At 46.7% G+C, this 19,494-nt stretch overlaps 1 protein-coding gene across 1 annotated transcript in view; it reads left to right on the top strand.

The window, feature by feature from the left end:
* The window catches only part of EEPD1 (endonuclease/exonuclease/phosphatase family domain containing 1), a 125,903-nt gene that overhangs the window by 55,891 nt on the left and 50,518 nt on the right, over nt 1-19,494 (top strand). The window contains exon 3 of the mRNA XM_004454263.5: nt 17,181-17,232. Coding sequence (XP_004454320.2) covers nt 17,181-17,232 — 52 coding nt within the window. The remainder of the gene's footprint in view (nt 1-17,180; nt 17,233-19,494) is intronic.

The raw sequence follows: 19,494 nt of genomic DNA, 5'->3' as shown, positions 1-19,494 counted from the left end.
CATAGGAAGTCGTTGTTCTGTTTGTGAAGTGAAGGCTGCCCTGCCCCATCTTGCATCTTCCCAAAGCCATTGGTGTATCTCCAACAGCCTTTCTTTTTTTCTTCTTTTTTCTTTTTTGTCAGTCTTTCAGTGGTGCCCCCACACTAGTAAGTCGGATCAGAGAAATCTTAGGTGTATGCCACATAAAGTTGGCTGTGTAGAAATCATCATGAAAGTGGCATTGTTAGTTTAATATTATACCATAATTCAGTGGTTTTCAAAGTGTAGCTCCCAGTTTCGCAGCTTCAGCATCTCCTGGGAACTTGCTCGAAATGGAGATTTTCTGGGCCCGCTGCAGACCCACTTAGAGTCAGAACTTTGGGGAGGGGGCCCAGCCGTGAAAGTTTTAACAGGCCTTTTGCTGAAGTTTGAGAACCACTGCCCTACTCCAAAAATATGAGCAAGCAGTTGTCGCAGATTAACTAGCTTGGGCTGGCATTTATGCAGGAGCCTCCAAGCAGGGACGCGTGTTTCCCTCTGGCGTCTCTTTGGAAGAGCTTTTGAAGTTGTCGACTTGAAACCTGCCTTGGAATTCCCTGAGCTTGGAGAATGGGGCGGACAGAGTTAGAGGCTTCCATAGTTAGGGGTCCGCAGTTTCTGCTGGGATCCCAAACAGCTTTCCTGGCCTGACTGCACACGGAGGTCGTGAGCCAGGAGGAGAGCAGGGTGGGAGGCCCCCTGTTCCTCCCCGAATTTGGCATTTTTAAATCCAAGACTGTGAAGGATCAGAGGGGTCCGCTTTCCAGGCTGCAGGATAAGGTTTCACACAGAGCAGCTGGAATTCATAGTGCTGGCGTCTGAGCCCCGAAGCTTTGAAGACACCGTGAGATGCTGTCGCTTAACAAAAACCAGACCCGGGCGCACCAGCTGCCAGCCGCGCTCCGGCTCTGGGCCCCACAGCCTCTCTGGCTGGGCAGGGTGGGCCACGCAGGGTGGTCAGGCCCCCCGCTGCACCTCTGTGTTCCCTGGGAGAGGGAGGCCTGCCCGCTGCTGCCGCTGCAGCCGTTGCTTTCCAGGGACTTGAGCTCTGAGTGCGGCTCTCAGGCTGGGCACCCTGCAGCAGGTGGTCACTGTTGGAGAGGCAGAGTGGTGTTTCGCCTCTTTGTAATGCCTGGGTGCAAGGATCTCGAGAACACACAGATCCAGACACACCTCTCAGCTGGACTCCAGAAACCAGGGCTTGAAATTTTACAGACAACCAAGGCTCTCCGCCAAGTCCAAGTGCCCGTTTGCCTGTGAAGTGGGATGCACTGGGGGCCTTGTGCTGGGGTGGAGGGGGGCGGTTTATTCCAGGTGGTTCTGCAGTGTGGAGCCAGTGTTAGGGTTCAAGGCTCCATTCCCTCGTGGTAGGGCTCTTCCTGGGTGGGAGGCGCGAGATGGCGAGTGACTGCTGTTGCTGGAAAACCTGTGAGCTTCCTGCAGGCAGGGACGTGTGCCAAACACCCACCTTCTCTTTCTCTGGACCACGTGCAGGTGGCCTGTCTTCCTTGGCCCTTGCACTTTGCTGAGTTCTTTCTGCCTTTTATTTGGTGTCATTTAAGACCCTTTAAAAATTTTTTCCTAGTAGAAGGAAGAACTGTTTTCCTTGAGGTTCTGGGGTCTGTGGTTTGCTGTCCCCTACCCCCGCCCCTTCAGTGTTGGTGGTCAGGCTTATGTGGGTAAATCTTCCTCTTTTGCCAGCGTGGCAGGGAAGTCGGGAGGGCTGAGTTCTGGTTCCAGTTTACCCGTATGATTTTGAGCAAATGTGTAAATCTTTCCAAATGCTTTTCCCCCCCTCCCTAGTACGTTTACTTTCATCATACTTCTTGGCCCTCATGCAAAACATTTTTGGGCACAACTGATATTTATTGAGGCTATTTGAGAATGTTTTCTCAGTGTATCCAGAGAAATATATTCAGTTAACAAAGGAGAAGAAGGCGAGAGGAGGTCCCAGGACTTCAGCTAAGTTACAGGAACACAGTTGTTAGTTGAGTTCCTTGAAAGGGCTGCCGTGCAACCTTGAGTTTTCTAGTGAAACTGATGGGGTGAAAGACATTTCCCTGGAACTGCCACCCTCTCTTCAGTGCCACTCCCTAGTTCTGATGAAAGAGTTGGAAATGGCCAATAAAATGTTCAGTTTCTCTAGTGGTCAAATAGATGTAAGCTTAAACAGCATAATATTATTTTCAGCCTAACAGATTGGTAAGAATTCAGAGAGTCACCCAGGGCCAGCCAGGGTATGGGTTGCTACAAGTGCTGGCTGAGGTCTGAATTTGCAAAGCAATTTTGCAGACGTTATCAAAAACCTTAAAAATGCACAGAGTCCTTGACTTAGCACACTTGGGTTTTTGGGTTTTTTTTTTAAGATTTATTTTATTTATTTCTCTCCCCTTCCCCCCCCCGCCCACCCCAGTTGTCTGTTCTCTGTGTCCATTTGCTGCGTGTTCTTTTTTTTGTCCGCTTCTGTTGTTGTCAGCGGCATGGGAATCTGTGTTTCTTTTTGTTGCGTCATTTTGTTGTGTCAGCTCTCCATGTGGGTGGCGCCATTCCTGGGCAGGCTGCACTTTCTTTCACGCTGGGCGGCTCTCCTTACAGGGCGCACTCCTTGCGCGTGGGGCTCCCCTATGCGGGGGACACCCCTGCGTGGCAGGGCACTCCTTGTGCGCATCAGCACTGCGCATGGGCCAGCTCCACACGGGTCAAGGAGGCCCGGGGTTTGAACTGCGGACCTCCCATGTGGTAGACGGACGCCCTATCCACTGGGCCAAGTTCACTTCCTGCGGGTATTTATTTTTTATTGTTTGAATCTAGTTTTACAGAAGTTATCAAAAACCTTAAAAATGTACAGAGCCCTTGACTTAGCACACCTGGGTATTTATTTTTTATTGTTGTATCTAGTAAAGTTGTGCAGAAAATAGAGGTTCAGACCCTTTTACCAAAGTGATCATTAGAACAGCGAAAAAATGGAAACAGCCTTGATGTCCAACAGGTCTTACTATTTTATAGCATATATACCTCCATTAAAATTGTCACATAATACTTAATGGCCTGGAATCTTATGTTAATAATGACAATAATTTATGACTTGACTTGATGGCAGTTTAAAATATAATAGAAAACAGCATGTACAATATAGACCCAATTTTATAAAATGTTGATGCTTTTTTTTTTTAAAGTCTGGAAGCTATACCTAAAGATGTTAAAGGTAATTCCTGAGTAGCAGGATTATTGATATTTCTTTTATTTTTTCCTGTATTTTCTAAGTTTTCTGCAACAAATATGTACTTTGTAAATTACTTTAAAATAAAATAAAATGAAAGTTTCTTGTGAAGTACTGCCCTTATAATTGTTGCTTCAAACAACTCTCTCCCCAGAGGGTCTCGCTGGCTAGTTTGCTTTCCCTGCTTTCCCTGGTGGCGGTTTTGCTTGTTGCTGATTAACAAGACCTCTGCCGCTGACAAAACCCAGAGGTGAATTCTGTCTGGCCTAAAAGGAAGAGGAGTCTTGCTGAGAGGGGAAAGGTCAGCACGGAAAGCCAGATGAAGAATTTTGGCTGAAGCATTAATTTGGAATCCCAGACATGGTATTGTGCGAGATAACTTTGTTAATTTCCAGGCAAGTCCCAGTTTGCTCTGCAAGCAGAAATGTCTCCTTTTTCTCTTGCACATTCGGCTAATCACTCTCACCTTTTCCCCGAAAAATAAAGGAGGGAGTTCTTAAGATGGTGGCACTGAGGAGCTGAAAAGGGCGATTTTGAGCCTGGAACTCCAGTTGTTAGGAAGAGTTGGGCATTGGGCTAGAGGGGCTCCAGGCCGAGCAGGCCTCCTTTCCTCCTGCAGTTCACCAGGAGGAATTTACACTGCGTGTTTTCTGTGAAAATATCACCCATCTCTTGGCCTGAGATGTGTGAACAAATGTGAAGTTGATTCGTTTCATGACTCATTTCATGGTGGTTTGACCAACAGAGTTGAAACATTCGAGGGAAGGAGAGGACGAGGGAAGGAGAGGACGAGAGAGAAGGACCTGTGGGAAGAGAAAAGTGGTGATTTGGTCCTCATTAGGAGGGCCTTTGGTGCCTGAAAGGAACTCATTGTCCTAACTGGTTTCTCTGAATTTAAAAAGCTTGAGGCTAGAGCCGGGAGGAGAAGCAGTAGCACAGAGAATTTTAGTAGAGCCCAGAGCTTCACCTTGGGAAGAGGAGGAATTCCTCAGAGGACAGCGGGAAGTAATCCAAGTTCTTTGTGTGCAAAATCCTTATCCAGATATTACAGATGAGGAAATCCGATCTCTGGTCAATGTCATCTGGTAAGAGCGATGACTGCCCCATATATAATAGCTTGCCCACACGACACTGGCCACTCACTGCTGCCTTATCACCCTGCTTTATTTTTTATAAAGTCAAAGCCACTAGACATATTATATAATTGTATAATTTATCTTCAATTCATAATATAGTCCATACAGTTGAATATTACGTACTGTTTAATTACTTGTTGCCATCCCTCCTCACCAGTGGTGTGCTGGAGCTGGCGTGGACAGGCTCACAAGAGCCGGCTGTGCACATCTCTTCCCGACTTTGTACTGTCACATCAGGCAGGTGGCTTGAAGAGGGCCACGGTGGGAGTACTGACATCATGGAAATGGGTAAAGATACTACAGATCCCAGAGAGCCAGGGGTTAAACATTTTCCAGCAGACCCCCACTCCCCTCCTCCCACTAGCATGTAAGCTTTGAGAGTACTGCCTTTGTTTTGCTCATTGTGCTACTCCTGGTGCCTAGAACTCTGCCTGGCATATGTTAGATGCTCAGTAAATAGTTGCTGAATGAGTAAAAAGAGGCTAGCACTTTTTAGTCCTACAGACCTGGGTTCAATTGATCACCCACGCCAACTTCGTATTTCTGAAGCTGTAAAACGGAAATTGTATTCCTTGCCTGTTCAGCTGAGGATTAAAATATCCCAAAGCCTGGAGTAAGTAGGAGAATGTTGAAAAACTAATATTTTAGCATCTAAATCATACAATCAATCCCAGAATACTTCGTTTTACTTTTGAATCAGCAGCTTTTTACAACCATATCTGCCAAAGAAACTTTGAGGTGTAAGTGAAATAAGATAATAAAGCCTTAGCAGACACTCAGTTCAAGGCATTTCCTTTCCCTTTATTGGTTACCTCTGCATGTCCATCAGTTCCTGATTCTTTTCTTTCAAGTTGCTCGGAGTACTATAGTTACATCCCCTGCAGTTAAACCATGTCATTAACTTTCTAATGGGTTTTCCTTATCGGCCTTAGCCTATTAGGTTAGGTTAAATGTTTTATTTAACCTTTTAAAAAGTGGCCTTAAGGAGGAAGTTTGCTACTGGAAAAGAAAAAAAAAAGGTGCAGGTATGGAAAAGCGATTCCCAGTCTCCATACAAGAGCCAGCTGACTCCCACTGTTCAGCCAGCAGGTCTGTTTGTCTTCAGCTGTTTCCAGTTGGAGTCAGGCTTCTTCACCTCTGGCAGTTCCGATGGTTTGTACTTGAAGTGATTTCTAGAATGTTCTGTCCTGATTCCAGGTTGTGGGTTTCCCTGGGAGCCAGGGGAGGGTCTGCCTGCCAGGTACGCAAGAGCCTGGAGGCCTGAAGCCTTGCGCCTTGCTGAGGAGCCAAACCTGCCAATGGGAAAAAGATTTTTTTTTTTTGAGGTACTTTTTCCCTTCTTGGAGGATGAAAAGCCCTGCAGTTTGAGGAGAAGCCAGACTTTCGTTTGCCAAGGATTAAGCCAGTTGCTAAAAACAGAGTTGCCATCTCTGAAGAATATGACTGCTGTGGAAACCACAAGCTTCTTGTCAGGAAGGCACAGATTCCATCCTGGTTTAAGTGCCCTAAAGCACACTGTCTCTTAATTTCTCCCTGAGGACACATGAGGACACAGAAAAATAGTGAATACTCACAAGCCAGCCAAAACTAAGGACTTTCAAATACCAGAGTCTTGGAGGGCCCATGGGAGTGATGCCCGGGCCGGGGCTCCAGACAGGAAGGTTCCTGAAGGGGAGACCCCACCTCTTCACCGCCACCACCCGCTTGAAAAAAAGGCAGAAGGTAATGTTATACCTTCTCCATTGTCTAGTTCCTGACTCACGCGCTTTGAGGCACAGTCCAAGTACAGAACTAATCTGTGTTTCCTTTCTACCCCTTTTTACTTGCTTCTGAAGGTGGCCCCATAAACCAGTCTTTTTGTTTGTCTTTTTTATCTGAGTAGAGAAAGAAAACACCAGAATACAACCAGATGGGAAGTAGGGGGAAACTGACATGGTTTCCATGCATTCTAGTAGGTGTATGCCCCCAACTGAAGGGCTGTAAGCAGGGTGCCCTGGGAGCTATGCATGCTGGGAAAAAATGCTTTGTGTCTTGCACTGGTTCAGGCAACCTGAGGAGGAAGTGACACCTCAGCCAAAGTTGAGCTTCCAAGTTGGTTGGAAGTGGTGCTTCTCGCCTTATGACCCCTGCCCCTCCCAAAGTAGGTATGAGGAGAAGAGCCACCCTTTTTGCAGCTGGACAGAAGATGGAACCACTGATGGTTGACACAAAGCATCGGTTAGAAGTCATTAGTCTGGACAAAGTTTTCCTTGCTCAAGGATGAGTAAAGACTGTGGAAGTCCTGCAGAGCGAGGTAAAGGCAACCATTTCTGGAAGACTGAGAAGCAATGTCATCTACACTAGGATCCAGGAGAAAATTTGGGGGGAAATGTGTGGCATCTTCAATAGTCTACAAAAAAAATATGGCTTTGCTGGAAAAGGAGCAGAAAAGCATAAGGAAAAGTGGGTGATGGAAAAAGACAACAGAATGAAAGAAAATGGAGTTAGATTATATAGGGAGAGGTTTTGAGGAAACGAAATCCAAAAGAACTAAAATCCAAATTAGCAGCAGGAATGTGAGGTAGGCTGTCTACCGCCAGCACCCCCTGTGGTGGTTTGAAGCCGTATGTTCCCCAGAAACACATGTTCTTAAATGTCATCCATTCCTGTGGATGTGAACCCATTGCAGGTAGGACCTTTTGAGGAGGTTCCTTCAGTTAAGGTGTGTGTGGCCCAGACTGACAGGATGGGTCTTAATCCTACTCCTGGAGTTCTTTATAAGTGGAATGAAATTCAGACAGAGAAGAGTCACAGGAAGCAAGAGGCTGGACAGCAGTGGAACCTGGAAGAGAAGGAAGCATCCAGGAGATGCCACCATGTGCCTTGCCATGTGAAAAGCTAAGGACCAAGGATCGCTGGCAGCCAGCCCCGGAACGCTGATCTTTGCAAAGAAAGCATTGCTTTGATGACATGTTGATTTTCACTTTTTTCCAGCCTTAAATTGTGAATGAATAAATTCCCATTGTTGAACCGTTGCATCGGTATTTGCTTCAGCAGCCCAGGAAACAAAAACACTTTTCTACCCCCACCCCTCCCAAAAGATACTGTCCACCTAATCCCTAAAACCTGTGAATGTGACTTTATATGGTGAAAAAGGACTTTGCAGATGTGGTTAAGAATTTTGAGATGGTGAGATTATCTGACCCTAAATGCAGTCACCGGTGTCCTTCTAAGAGGGAGGCAGGAGGAGAGTTGATGACAGGGGAGGAGGGAAAGTGACCATAAAGGCAGAGATTGGACTGATGAACCACAAGTCATGGAATGCTGGCAGCTGGGAGAGGCAAAGAAGGGATTCTCCCAGAGAGCCTCCAGAGCAGGGGTTCTTAATCTTTTTTGTTCCATGGACCCTTTGCCAGGCAGGTGAAAACCACGGACTCCTGACTAAGTCCACAGCATACTGTGTATTATTTAATAAATATATCATACCCATACCAACACATCCCCACAAGAATATTTTTTTTATTTAAATTCAAGCTCATTGACCCTTGTTAAGAACCCCTGCTCCAGAGGGAGTGTGGCCTGCTGCCATCTTGATTTCAGCCCAGTGATGCTGGTTCCAGAACTGTGAGAGAATAAATTTCTGTTGTCTTGAGCCACTGAACGTGTGGTAATTTGTTACAGCAGCCACAGGAAACTGATACAGATGCAATGGCAAGTCTGATGGGTAATATGAGTGAAGGATAAAAATGAGGAACAGTTCTGGAAAATGTAAGAAAGAGAACAAGAAGAGACAAGGTTATATACATGGAAGACAGTGGACAGCCAGCGTTCCTATTATTAGCATTAGTGACCAGTCATCAATGCTAAGACGAAGGAGTGCTTCCCCGAAGTGGAGAGAGACTGCATGGGGGCTCACTCACCACCTCCCTGAACGAACTCAGGGGGAAAAGGCCCACATCTGGGCATACCTGGCAGAGAGTATAGAATAACAGGGACAAAGGGAAAAAACATGTCGGGAGCATCCAAAAAGAGAAAAGAGTAACCAAAATTAAGTTGATTTTGGACTTGTTTGTAACAAAGAAACCATGTCTACAGAGAGGCTTCTGAATCTGTCAGAAGATTAGAACCACTTGGGATTTTTTTTTTTAATTCAGACCTCACATTACAACTATCTAGATGTGGGGCCCGGGAACCTGAAACATAAAAAGTTCTTCCGGTTAACAAGTTCGCAAACTGTCTACAATGTTTTAGGGGTTATGTTGCAACCCATTCATTTTAAACTCAACTGAGTTGTCTCTTTAGTATGAAGCCACGGAGAAAGATGTTCTCAGACATTCATATATAAACACGATCCTTTCTTTAAAATTTAATTAAAGGTATGTTGCAAATGCTCAAGAGGGGAATCAGAGAGCTCAAGAATAGGTCACATAAACACTGGAATTAGTAAAACTAGATCGTTTAAATTATTCTAAGTCTGGTTATCAAACAAATGCAAATGTCAGAAATTGTTAAAATAAGCTCTACACTGGAAAGACAACAATATGACTGTATTCTGGATCTAGACCCTGGGGTATTATTAATGGCTATTGTAAAAAGGCAAGGGGAGATGACAGTTTGTCATGTTGCTTATCTGAAACAGGCTGGATACCAAACAACAATGTGTCTTTCTTGGCTCTAACCTTTAGGGAAGTGTTAATGGCTCAAGAAGACCTGAATAATATTAGCAATACTAACTACCGTTTCTGGAAGCTTACTGTGAGCCGTGAAGTATGCCAAAACGTTACTTCTCTCCTTATGGCCACCACATTGGGTGCCAGCCCCCTCCCTTCCATCTCCTGCTGATTTCTGGAAGGTTCTTTAAGATTCTGCTACCAGTGAGTGGTACAGCTTAAGCCCCAGGCAGTTGGACTCTAGAGCCCTCTACTTTTCCCCTACCATTATATGAAAAAAGTCAAGTAAAACCTGGTAGACCCCCAGAACAAGGCAATGACTGCCCAAACACTGGGAAATAGAAAAGTAAAGTTTCATAAATTAGACAAAAACAAACCAAGTATCTATAAATTTTTAAAAAGTGGTAAATATACAGGTACTTTTTCTACCTATAATGTACTGTGATTATAGAAAATACAAGATAAAAAATTTAAAATCAACTTACTTAGAGATATGAAGACACACATCCAAATAATTATTGGTTCCGGCAAGGGAGCAAAACTGCAGCTGCAGACTCTGTAGAAAGTAACAGGAAGGATCCTTATGAAATTTGAAATAAGGACAAATACATATATTTAGAGAAAATTTTATGGTCTTATAGACAAGAAATCATTTAAATAAATGGGCATTCTACTCAAAAAGATAAAAAGAGCAAGTAAAGAGAACAATGAAAGGTTGGAAACAGGAATTATTGAGGATAAATGCAGACAATTACGCAAAAATAGTACAATAGTCAAATCCAGGTGCTAATCATTTCAGAAGACCAACAAAGTAGACTGATTTCTCAAGAATCTAATTTTTAAAAGGGGGGGAATATCTACACATATTGAAGAATGAGGAAGGGGGAATAACTATAGATTTAGAGGTTGTTTTTAAGTTAAAATTGATTACTAGTACAATTCTATGCTCAAAAATGTAAAAATCTGAATGGATTGGACCATTTTCTAAGAAAATAGAAATTACCGTGATTGACTCGAGCAGTAGAAAACTTGAATAGAACATAAACAATGGGGGACTCTTGTGAAAGAAGGTTCTTACCCAGACTATTTCTTTCAAACCTGCCAAAAACAGTTACTGCTTGAGCAAATTTCATTTAGATTGTTCTGGTGCTAACATTATACGATCCAGCACTTCGTTTTGGAGAGGAAGAGAGGCGATTGCAAGCATGTGTTTTGGCAATGCTGGGCATGTGATACTTTAGAGGAAATGTCTGAGAAAATTAGCACCTACCCCAGGAGCTTGTCCCTTCTCCCAGTCCTGTCCACTGACCTCCTGAGGCTGAAGTCACCTTACTTTTCTCAACTCTGACATGATGGTGGGAAAAAAAATAAAGCAATAGAGAAACAGGTCTGCCTGTGACACCGTTAAAGTCTTCTAAATTTGTTGATCAAGAAGAAAGAACTCTCCTTTGCTCAGATGGAGTTCATTCGGAACCTTCCTTGAAGGGGAAGGGAGACAAACTGGATTGACTCGGTTTGTAACTTTCCCTTCCTGGTAACTTCCTAAAGTGACCCGTGTCCTGCACGGGGAAAGGTGAGTAGAGGAGCGTTGCCCGTGGTCACGAGCCCCAGCCGTGATGGCTCCTCCTCGCCGTCCCCCCTCTCTCCCTCCTCTCTCCCTTCTGGGAGGCTGCCTGAACACCAGAACCCCTCCCCTGCGCACTTGCCTGGTTCTCATCCCCGACACAGTTCGGGCTGGTAAACTGGGCACAGAGCTTGCATGGCCAGGACAGCCGGAAGCTCTGATGTTGCATATTTCTTAAAAGCAGTTTTATTCAGATACATTCACACACCATACAGCCCATCCAGAGTATACAACCCTCAGTATGATCTCAGAGTTGTGCATTCATCACCACAATCAATTTTAGGACATTTTCATTACTCTTTGAAAGAATAACCCCTACCCCTGAGCAGTCACCTCTCCATCCCTGTCTTTCCCCAGCCCTACATAACCACTGATCTAATTCTGTCTCTGTGGATTTATTTATATTTACATTATATACAAATGGATTTTGATGGGGGCTCTTATTTTTTATAATTAACTTTTTAAAAAGATCCTTAGGTTAATGTTAACGTGCGCTTTTAAATTTGAGGGCCTTCCCGGTTTCTTCCTCTGTTCCTGCAGAGGACATTGTGGAAGTACTGTATTAAAAGACAAACCCCTGGCTGTTCATTGTGGAGACTCTCCACAGTCTTTACTCCCCGCCTGCCCCCAAATCATGGAAATGGTGATTATGCTGTGAGAGAAAAACGGGGCCTGGTGATTGTTTGGGGGGAAGGGGAAGAAGGAGAGAGAGAGGGATAGAAGGAGAGAGCCATGCTTGCAGACTAGCGCCTTGAGAAAGAGGTCCTTCGCTCTTCAGTAGCTGCAACGTCCACTTGGATAGGTGAGACCTCTCTGCTTTGCATTCTACTCCGTGGCAAACAGTGCTGCCAAAAGCTACCTTAGTTCTTCAGCCTAGATTTTAATCTCCTTCTTTTGTTCTTCTTTACCTTCCTGTATTAGTCACGGTTCTCTCGGGACACAGAACTGACCCTGTAAATAGTATGAGAGTTTATCAAATTGTCTCATGAAATCATGGGGCCACCTGAGTCTAAATTCTGTAGGATAGGCTGCAAGCCAGGGGCTCTGATGAAAAGTCCTCGGCTAGTTCTCCGGGAACTGCTGGCTGTCCAAAGTAGAGATGGGAGTTCTCTTTCTGAGGGCTGCAATCACCTCCTTTTAGGGCCTTCAACTGATTGGATGAGATCTCACACAATGCTGAAGGCAATCTCCTCGGTTGATTGTAGATGTAATCAGCCATAGATCCAGTCAACTCACTGATGATTCAAGTCCGTGAAATGCCCTTGTATTACAGGTAGCCCAGTGCTTCCCTAGCTGGGCAGCATTACTGGCTGAGTTGACACCTTAGCCTCACCATCATACTCCCATCCACCGGTCACCTCTGAAACCCGGCTTCCTCCTCACCACTCCCCTGAAACTGCTCTCACCAAGAAAAGCAGCCTTGACTTACCTGCCTTTCTGCAAAATTGGAACCTGTTGCCTTCCCCTGCCTTCTTGCACTGCTTTCCGCTCCTTGGCTTGGGGCCCGGTGCTCTGGGTTTCCCTGCTTCCTCTCCAGCAGTTCCTTCTCTGCTTCCGTCACAGGCTGCTGTTCAGAACCTCTGCCCGCCGTTGATGCTCCCTGCGGTTCTGCCCCTGGCTGACTTCTCACTCCACATGCTTCCTGGGCGATTTCGTCCCTTCAGTGCCCATCCACACACTCCTGACGTCCAAATTGAGAGCCCAGAGATTGCCAGCTGCCTGGTGACATCTCTACTCAGGCAGGTCTGAGCTGACCTCACCACCTCCACCCTGCCTTACCCTAACCCTGGGCAGATGGTCCCGGTATCTCCCAGTTTCACAAGCTGGAAACTGAGGTGATAGTTCTCTTTCATTCCCCACATCCCTCTATGTCATCAGGTCCTGCCAGCTGATCGTCTAGAATTAGCCTGGGGCCACTTCCTGGTCCAAGCCTCCACTGTCTCGTTTCTTACCTGGCCCCGATCCATTCCCCACACTGCAGCCATTTTCATCCCTTTATTGGTATTTTCCCCGTCCTGGGCCCCATACAATACCACTGCCCTGAACCACCGGTGGCTGTTCCAGGCCCTCCTAATACAGCCACGCTCCTGAAGATGGCTTACAAAGCTCTTCTTCTGCAGAACTCCTGGGCTCCCACAGCCACCGCGTGTGCCCTGGCCGGTGTGTCGTCCTAAGTGGGCTGTGCTACGGTTTGCCTCCTTCCTCAGCTCATGCTGTTCCTCCCACCTGCCTGGGCTAGCTCTGCCTTCCCTTCTGCCTCCCAAGCCATAGGCATCAGCTTAGGCGTCCCTTCCCAAGAAGCCTCTGGTTAAATGTCCTTCCTAGAGTGCCACATGGTACCCCACACCTGCCTCATGAGAGCACACACCTCACCTGGTCCCCCACTGGGACCCCAGAGAACACACCTGGGTCTCCTACTAGACTCAGAGACTGCGCCTGCTCATCGTTGTATCCCCAGCGCCCACTAGTACCTGGCACATGTCATCCTTTAATATTTTGCTCCATTAAATGAAATGAGTGGATCCACCCACAAGGTATTACTTTCTTTATACATTTATTGTATATTACTATATCCCATGTGCTTTCTTGTGTCACTGAATAAATGCAGGTGAAACTCAGACTGCCAGAATTCTCAGAGAGAGGAGCTAGAGTGATTCTTGATTCTGGTGCCCCGTTAGGTTTCAATCCATTCTGGTAGTGTGAGTTTCTAGAGTCAGGAATTGACCCTTTAAGTGGTTTTGCAGCACCCATAGAGTTATCTCATGTCTGTCTTTCCAGGGGCCACTGAAGATCATTCCGTCTGCTGCCCTAGCACGCCCAAACTGCAGGGGTGGCCTCTGTCTTCTGTCCCTTGAGCTCTGCTGCTTTTCCTCTCTTCTAATTCAGCGATAGACCTCACGGTGCCAGACTCTCTTCCCACTAAGACGTGCGTCCTTACCGCCTTGTAGCTTATTTAGCAGACATTAATTGCACACATTTCAGGTCTTCTTAAGTGCTGCCTCATGGGCGACTGAGCTGTTTATATCTTTTCAGGACTTGCCCTTGAAGTTGTCATTTTTCTAAATAAATCACTGCTGTCAGCCGTTTTTGTGTGATTTGTCTCTCTTCTAAAATTAGAGTGCAGAAAAAGGAATTGCAGTTCGTTGCAGCTCCCATTTGACTGCAGCGCTGTTGTTTATTTGGGAGCGTGCTGAGGAAGCCCCAGGCCCCCGGCAGGCGTGCCCTGTTTCCCAGCTCCACCGGTGCTCACTGGAACCCAGCTGGGTTCTCAGAGACACGCCTTCCTGGACATGTGCCCAAGGAGCATCCTGGCTTCCGGGGCCTGCTGAGGGCAGGGGTGACGCCTGAAGTATGGGAGATAGTCAAAGAGGAGGAGAGGGAGGAATGGAGGAAGGAAAGGAAGATGGAAGGAGGGGAGGAGGGGGCAAAACTGAATATGAGAGATCAGACTTTCTTTCAGAGCATCAAGAAGTTAGATGATACCACAGGGAGAATGTGATAAGTGAATTCGTTGCTGTTTCACATGTGTGAAATTTCCTCCCAGGGAGTCTCTGATGTGCTGGAAGAATATGTTACCATAAATATTAATACTAAAATAAACACCCCAAACTTGGAGGGTTTCCAGGAAGGTGAGAAATAACGTTAGGATAGTTCTATAACAGGAAGCATCTCGGGGTACTTTTAAAGACTCTAGCTTGAAGAAGGAAGAACGTGGCCTTCTGAAGAACTCCGAGGTCACAAGCAGCTGGAGCAGTAGCTTATTAACTGCGTTGTCTCCCTTTGGAAACTCAGACTATATAGATTCTTGTGTCCTATCATTTCTTTTTTCTCTCTCTCTGCCCCTACAGCTATCCCATTCTGTACTACTGTGTTTTAGTACTAAGAAAATATCTGTTTTTTTCTGCCCCCTCCCTATCACTGATACATTGATACCAACTCGTACTGGTTTTAGAGAAGATCTGAAATGGAATTCATCTCACAGACCGATTTCACTGGAGTGTGGAGAAGGATTCTGAGGGTTATCTAAGGGAGTTGGAGAGCAGTGCTAGGTATGCCAAGTACTTGCTATCCCCGTTCTAGAGGCAAGTAAAGTGATGAGAGCTGGAAGTAGTATTTTTAAGGTTTTACCTTTAAAAAATCAACTGAAAGCTTTCATTTCCATTCATGGGTTTTCAAATCATGCTCTTTAGTGGTTCAACCATGGCGTCTTTGTGAATAGGGAGAGGAGGAGAGGTGAATACCCTAACAGTGTTTTAACCTCTTCTAACCTGTTGATATCTGATACTAACTAAATTGGATTTCAGGACGTGGGGGTGGGGGGGACAGTAGCAAGGAACTGGAAGTCCCTCCAGTGTAAGTATTTTCCAGTGGTTATTTCAGAGGCATTTTACACTTCTGAAACTCGAGCTGCAACTGGAAACTCCTGCTTAGCATGTATGTTGCTGTCCAGATGGGAAAACCGGAGTCTAGATTTGTGCCTCGGGACTCAGAATGCTTGCAGGAGTAACCGAGAGCTTTGACCTGCCATCAGGCATATTTTGTTATGGCAGTAATTTATACCAGTGCACAAAGCACCTTTCACCAAGGAAGACTCCATCCTCATTTGAAGCATTCTTTTTCAGATAGAGAAACTGAGGCTTGGGCTGTGATTTTATCCACCCGAGCTGGAGCGAGTGAGCTGTAATAGCCACTCGGTCCATCGGCCCAGCCAGTTGGTCAATAAATAGCTCTTGACTGTTCCCCCGCAGCATTTGTAGGCATTGCAAATGTAGTGGTGAGCAAGATACGGCTGAGCTCCTGGCCCCAAGCAGCTTCCACGCTCCTTGGGAGAAGACAGATAAAAGCACCCGAACAAATAAATGCTTTAGGTCCCAGGAAGTGCCCTGCAGAAAGTAAAACGTGAGGACCGGGGACTCTGCCTAACTTTGGATATTCAGGGAAAGCTGCCTGCATTTAGACCAGAAGGATGGGATGAGGCAGAGTGGGTGTTGTAAAGATCCAAGCCAAAGAAATAACAAAAGCAGAAGTGTCGCAGCGATGCTACAAAAACCTTTGTAGTTGGAGCAGCGTGAATGACCAGAGTCTACCCATCTGCTGAGACGTTTGCTAAATTGGTGGTGGTGATTTCTCGTAGGCCTTTAAAACTCTTATTGCACTGCCTGAGCTGCTTTTATTTTATTTTATTTTTTAAAAAGATTTATTTATTTATCTCTCCTTTCCCCAGCCCCACACTGGTTGTCTGTTCTGTGTGTCTATTTGCTGCGTCTTCTTTGTCCGCTTCTGTTGGTGTCAGCAGCATGGGAATCTGTGTTTCTTTTTGTTGCGTCATCTTGCTGTGTCAGCTCTCCGTGTGTGCAGCACCATTCCTGGGCAGGCTGCACTTTCTTTCACGCTGGGCAGCTCTCCTTATGGGCCGCACTCCTTGCGCGTGGGGCTCCCCTACGCGGGGGACACCCCTGCGTGGCAGGGCACTCCTTGTGCACATCAGCACTGCGCATGAGCCAGCTCCACACGGGTCAAGGAGGCCTGGGGTTTGAACCGCGGACCTCCCATGTGGTAGACGAATGCCGTAACCACTGGGCCAAGTCCGCCGCCCTGAGCTGCTTTTAAATAAGCCTTCGCATTTGGTTAGACAGTGCTTTCTTCCTTGTACAGAGACTGGGAAGAATTCTATAAATTAAGGTGAACTTTATCGTGGGCATAACCCCTTCTGTGGGGGGCGCATGGGCCAGGTGGGGCCCTGGGCTGCTGTCTGGGGGACCCAGCCAGGTAGGTGGAGGGAGGGGCCAAGCTTCTGTGGCAGCGTCAGCTGCCTGCCCATTGGGCCCACAAGCATCTCAAAAGCAACAGATCAGAAAAAGCGGTATCCGAACGCTTACCTCAGTGGCTGACTGCAGTGTAGACTTGGGCTGCTGTGCTGGAAGCTGGACCGTCAGGCACTTGCGTGCCCTCTCTGGGCTGTTGCTGGCAGGGCTAAGCGGGTCCCTCCTCCCCGGGGCCTTCTCTGGCCTCCACCAGGCTGGGCTTACCTTCTGCGCGTCCTCGTGGCACAGCGTGTCTTATAGTCTGGTGCCAGCTCTTCCTCCCAGAGGCCATGAGCGCCTTGCAAGCTGGGGTAGTGTCAGTCCTCTGGTGTCCTCGGCCACCTGCACACAATAGGTCACAATAAATGTTTGGTCAACATCTGAGCAGAGCCTGAGCAGACCCCTTTTTAAGCGATGATTTCATCTCTTTCTCATCAAAGGGACATCAGGTGAAGAGTCATACTGACCATGGGTGAGTCTTCTTTATCTTCCACTGAGGATATCCAAATTCCTTATAGGAAGCAGCTATTACTTTTAGAATTTTTTTTTTTTTTTTTTTTTGCTAGTTCAGAAATGAGCATCTCAGTTCCAACCAAAGGTTTCCTTAAGATGGGAGGTGACGTGGAGATGCAGGTTGAAATTTCACACTTTTTATCTCATGGCTTTTGTGACGCTTGGTGACATGAAATGGTTTGTTTTCAAGTGTGGGTTTTTTTTTTTTTCTTACAGCATCAAGCTTCTGGCTGTGCAAGAACTGCTCGACAGAGAGGCCCTGGAGAAGGTAAATTATTTTGCTCTTCCTCTCACCCATTCACCAGTGTAGAGCAGGCTTTCCTGATGAGGCCGGGGTCTCATCAGGCCACATGCAGGAAAAATTCAGCTCCCTGTTGCCAGAGACAGTTCTTACCGCAAAATTGCTCTCTTTTTTAATATTCTCCATAGTCAGTGAATCATGAATCGTGCAAACTTTCATGAAAACTCACCACATTGCTCGTATCCCATTAACACATATAAGCTCAACCTCGCTTGGCTCCTTTTGGGTTGGGAAAAAGCAGGAGCTTGCCCTGCTGTGGGGCCGTGCTTTGGTCCTCCAAAGCTCTGGGCTGTGAAACAGTGTGAGCAGGACACCTTCCATGTGTCCAGCGCTGCACCAGCAAGCCACTTCCGTGTGCTCACACTCCTCTCACCATCGCTACCGGCTGTGCCCTGTTGTGTAGGTTTATGACTGAAGGAGTGAGGTTAGGAAACTTGCCCAAGGAAAATGAACTAAGTGGCAGAGTGAGGATCTGAATCCCAGGAGTTCCATTTCCAAAAGCAAGGCTTTTCTATTTAGCAGGCAAGGTCGTGAGTTTTGAGTACGTTTTTAGACTGCTGGAAATGCCCTCCCCACTCCCAAACAAATTTGTTTTACTCTGCCCTGGAAGAGATATTCTGAATGTCCCACATTCACGTCACGCACACAGCTGGCGTCCTCTGTCGTCGTGGGTTCAAGTCCCGCGCGGGGTGGAGGGGGCGCTCCGCGAAGCAGGCTGGGCAGGTGCCACGCCGGCCCTTCCTGTTCCCGCTCTGCCTCCTCCCCACCCCCAGGGGCCCCCAGTTCACACCAAGTCGCTGTCCACCTGGGTAGCTTCGGACCCTTCCCGAGTGTGTGGGAGCTTTGGGGTGTTAATTAGAATCTCTAACATCGCCATGAAAGAAAGGGGCTCGAGAGGTAAGCACCCAAAGTATATTGTTTTATTGTTAGGATTTAAAATGTTGGAATTAGTAGCCAGTCTGCTGGCTGAGACCAAAATGAATACAGTCTTAAAAACAGGAACCAAGCGGCCCTGTTGGGGCGAGGGTCTCAACTCTGGCTCTCTATCCAAAGTCCCTTCAGCCTCATTTCCACTGTGGGTGATGCAAGGGGAAGGCTGCCTGCCTGGCCTCGGAGAGGAGACATGAAAACCGCATGAGTTCATGTAATGCCAGAGCGCTCCGTGCCTGCTGATTCTTAATTACTTATATTAATTCTTAATATGCATCCAACCAGTAAAAACCACTAAGTCGGGCTCCAAAGGATGTTATTTAGGCCAAATGACAACATTGGAATGCAGATGGGAGATTAGATAAAAGTGTTACATCAGTGTGACTTTTGAAGTTGGTTGATAACTGTCTTGTGATCATGTCAGTGAAGGCCTTGGTCTTAAGAAGTATGCCCTGATGAATTTAGGAATAAAGGGGCATGATGTTTATGATTTGTTCCCAAATGAGTCAGGAAAATCAAAAGTGGGCGTATATAGATTAGAGAGTCAGAGGGAGAAAGAGGAGTGTGAGTGATAAAGCCAATGGGACAAAATGGAAACATTTGGTCATTCTGGGTAAAGGGGTGTGTGAACATTATTTTTAAGAAGTTACTCCCAAATTCTCTCTTCTCACTAATTGCCCAGGCTGTTTGTTTTCCTCCTCAATAAAGGCCATCAGACAAAGCTGTCAAACATGCTGAGGCGTGTCAGTATAATGAACACCATAGATTAGATCTTTTCAGCTTTGTTAATATCTGATTTGGGGAGGCCCCAGGTAAGCCAGTCGGTGAGTAGGGATGGCAAAATCTGACAGCGCTGGGGTCAGGTCTTTCTGGGGGGCCTCGGAACCAGTTGTGCTGCCCTGTGGATCAGAGGCTGGGCAGGGGCTGTGCAATGTGGAGGCTCAGGCCGTCGGGGCCCTAGCCTGCCCCCCCTTCCTAACTGGACTCTCTTGGGCTACCTACCCTCTCTGGCTGCAGGTTCCTGGTCTCTAAAACGAGAATCATTATAATTCCCAGTTCATAGAAGTTGTGAGAAGGTTAAGTGGGCAATCCTTGTAGAGGACCTCTCACTGTCCCTGACACTCAGCGGTCCCCACAAGAAGCTGCTGCATGTCTTAGGTTCTCCTCCCCCTCCTCTTTCTCCACCCCCCCCTTCAGGTCTGATGATGGTTTTGTACCGTTCCCCACCCATGATCAGTACAAAGATGGTCTACACACAACTCGAAGCCGAGTTCACCGTTTCTTCCTTCCCTTGTTCAT

Source organism: Dasypus novemcinctus, chromosome 5 (genome assembly GCF_030445035.2).
Source record: "Dasypus novemcinctus isolate mDasNov1 chromosome 5, mDasNov1.1.hap2, whole genome shotgun sequence".
NCBI classification, from domain to species: domain Eukaryota; kingdom Metazoa; phylum Chordata; class Mammalia; order Cingulata; family Dasypodidae; genus Dasypus; species Dasypus novemcinctus.
This window is presented reverse-complemented; position numbering and strand designations above follow the sequence as displayed.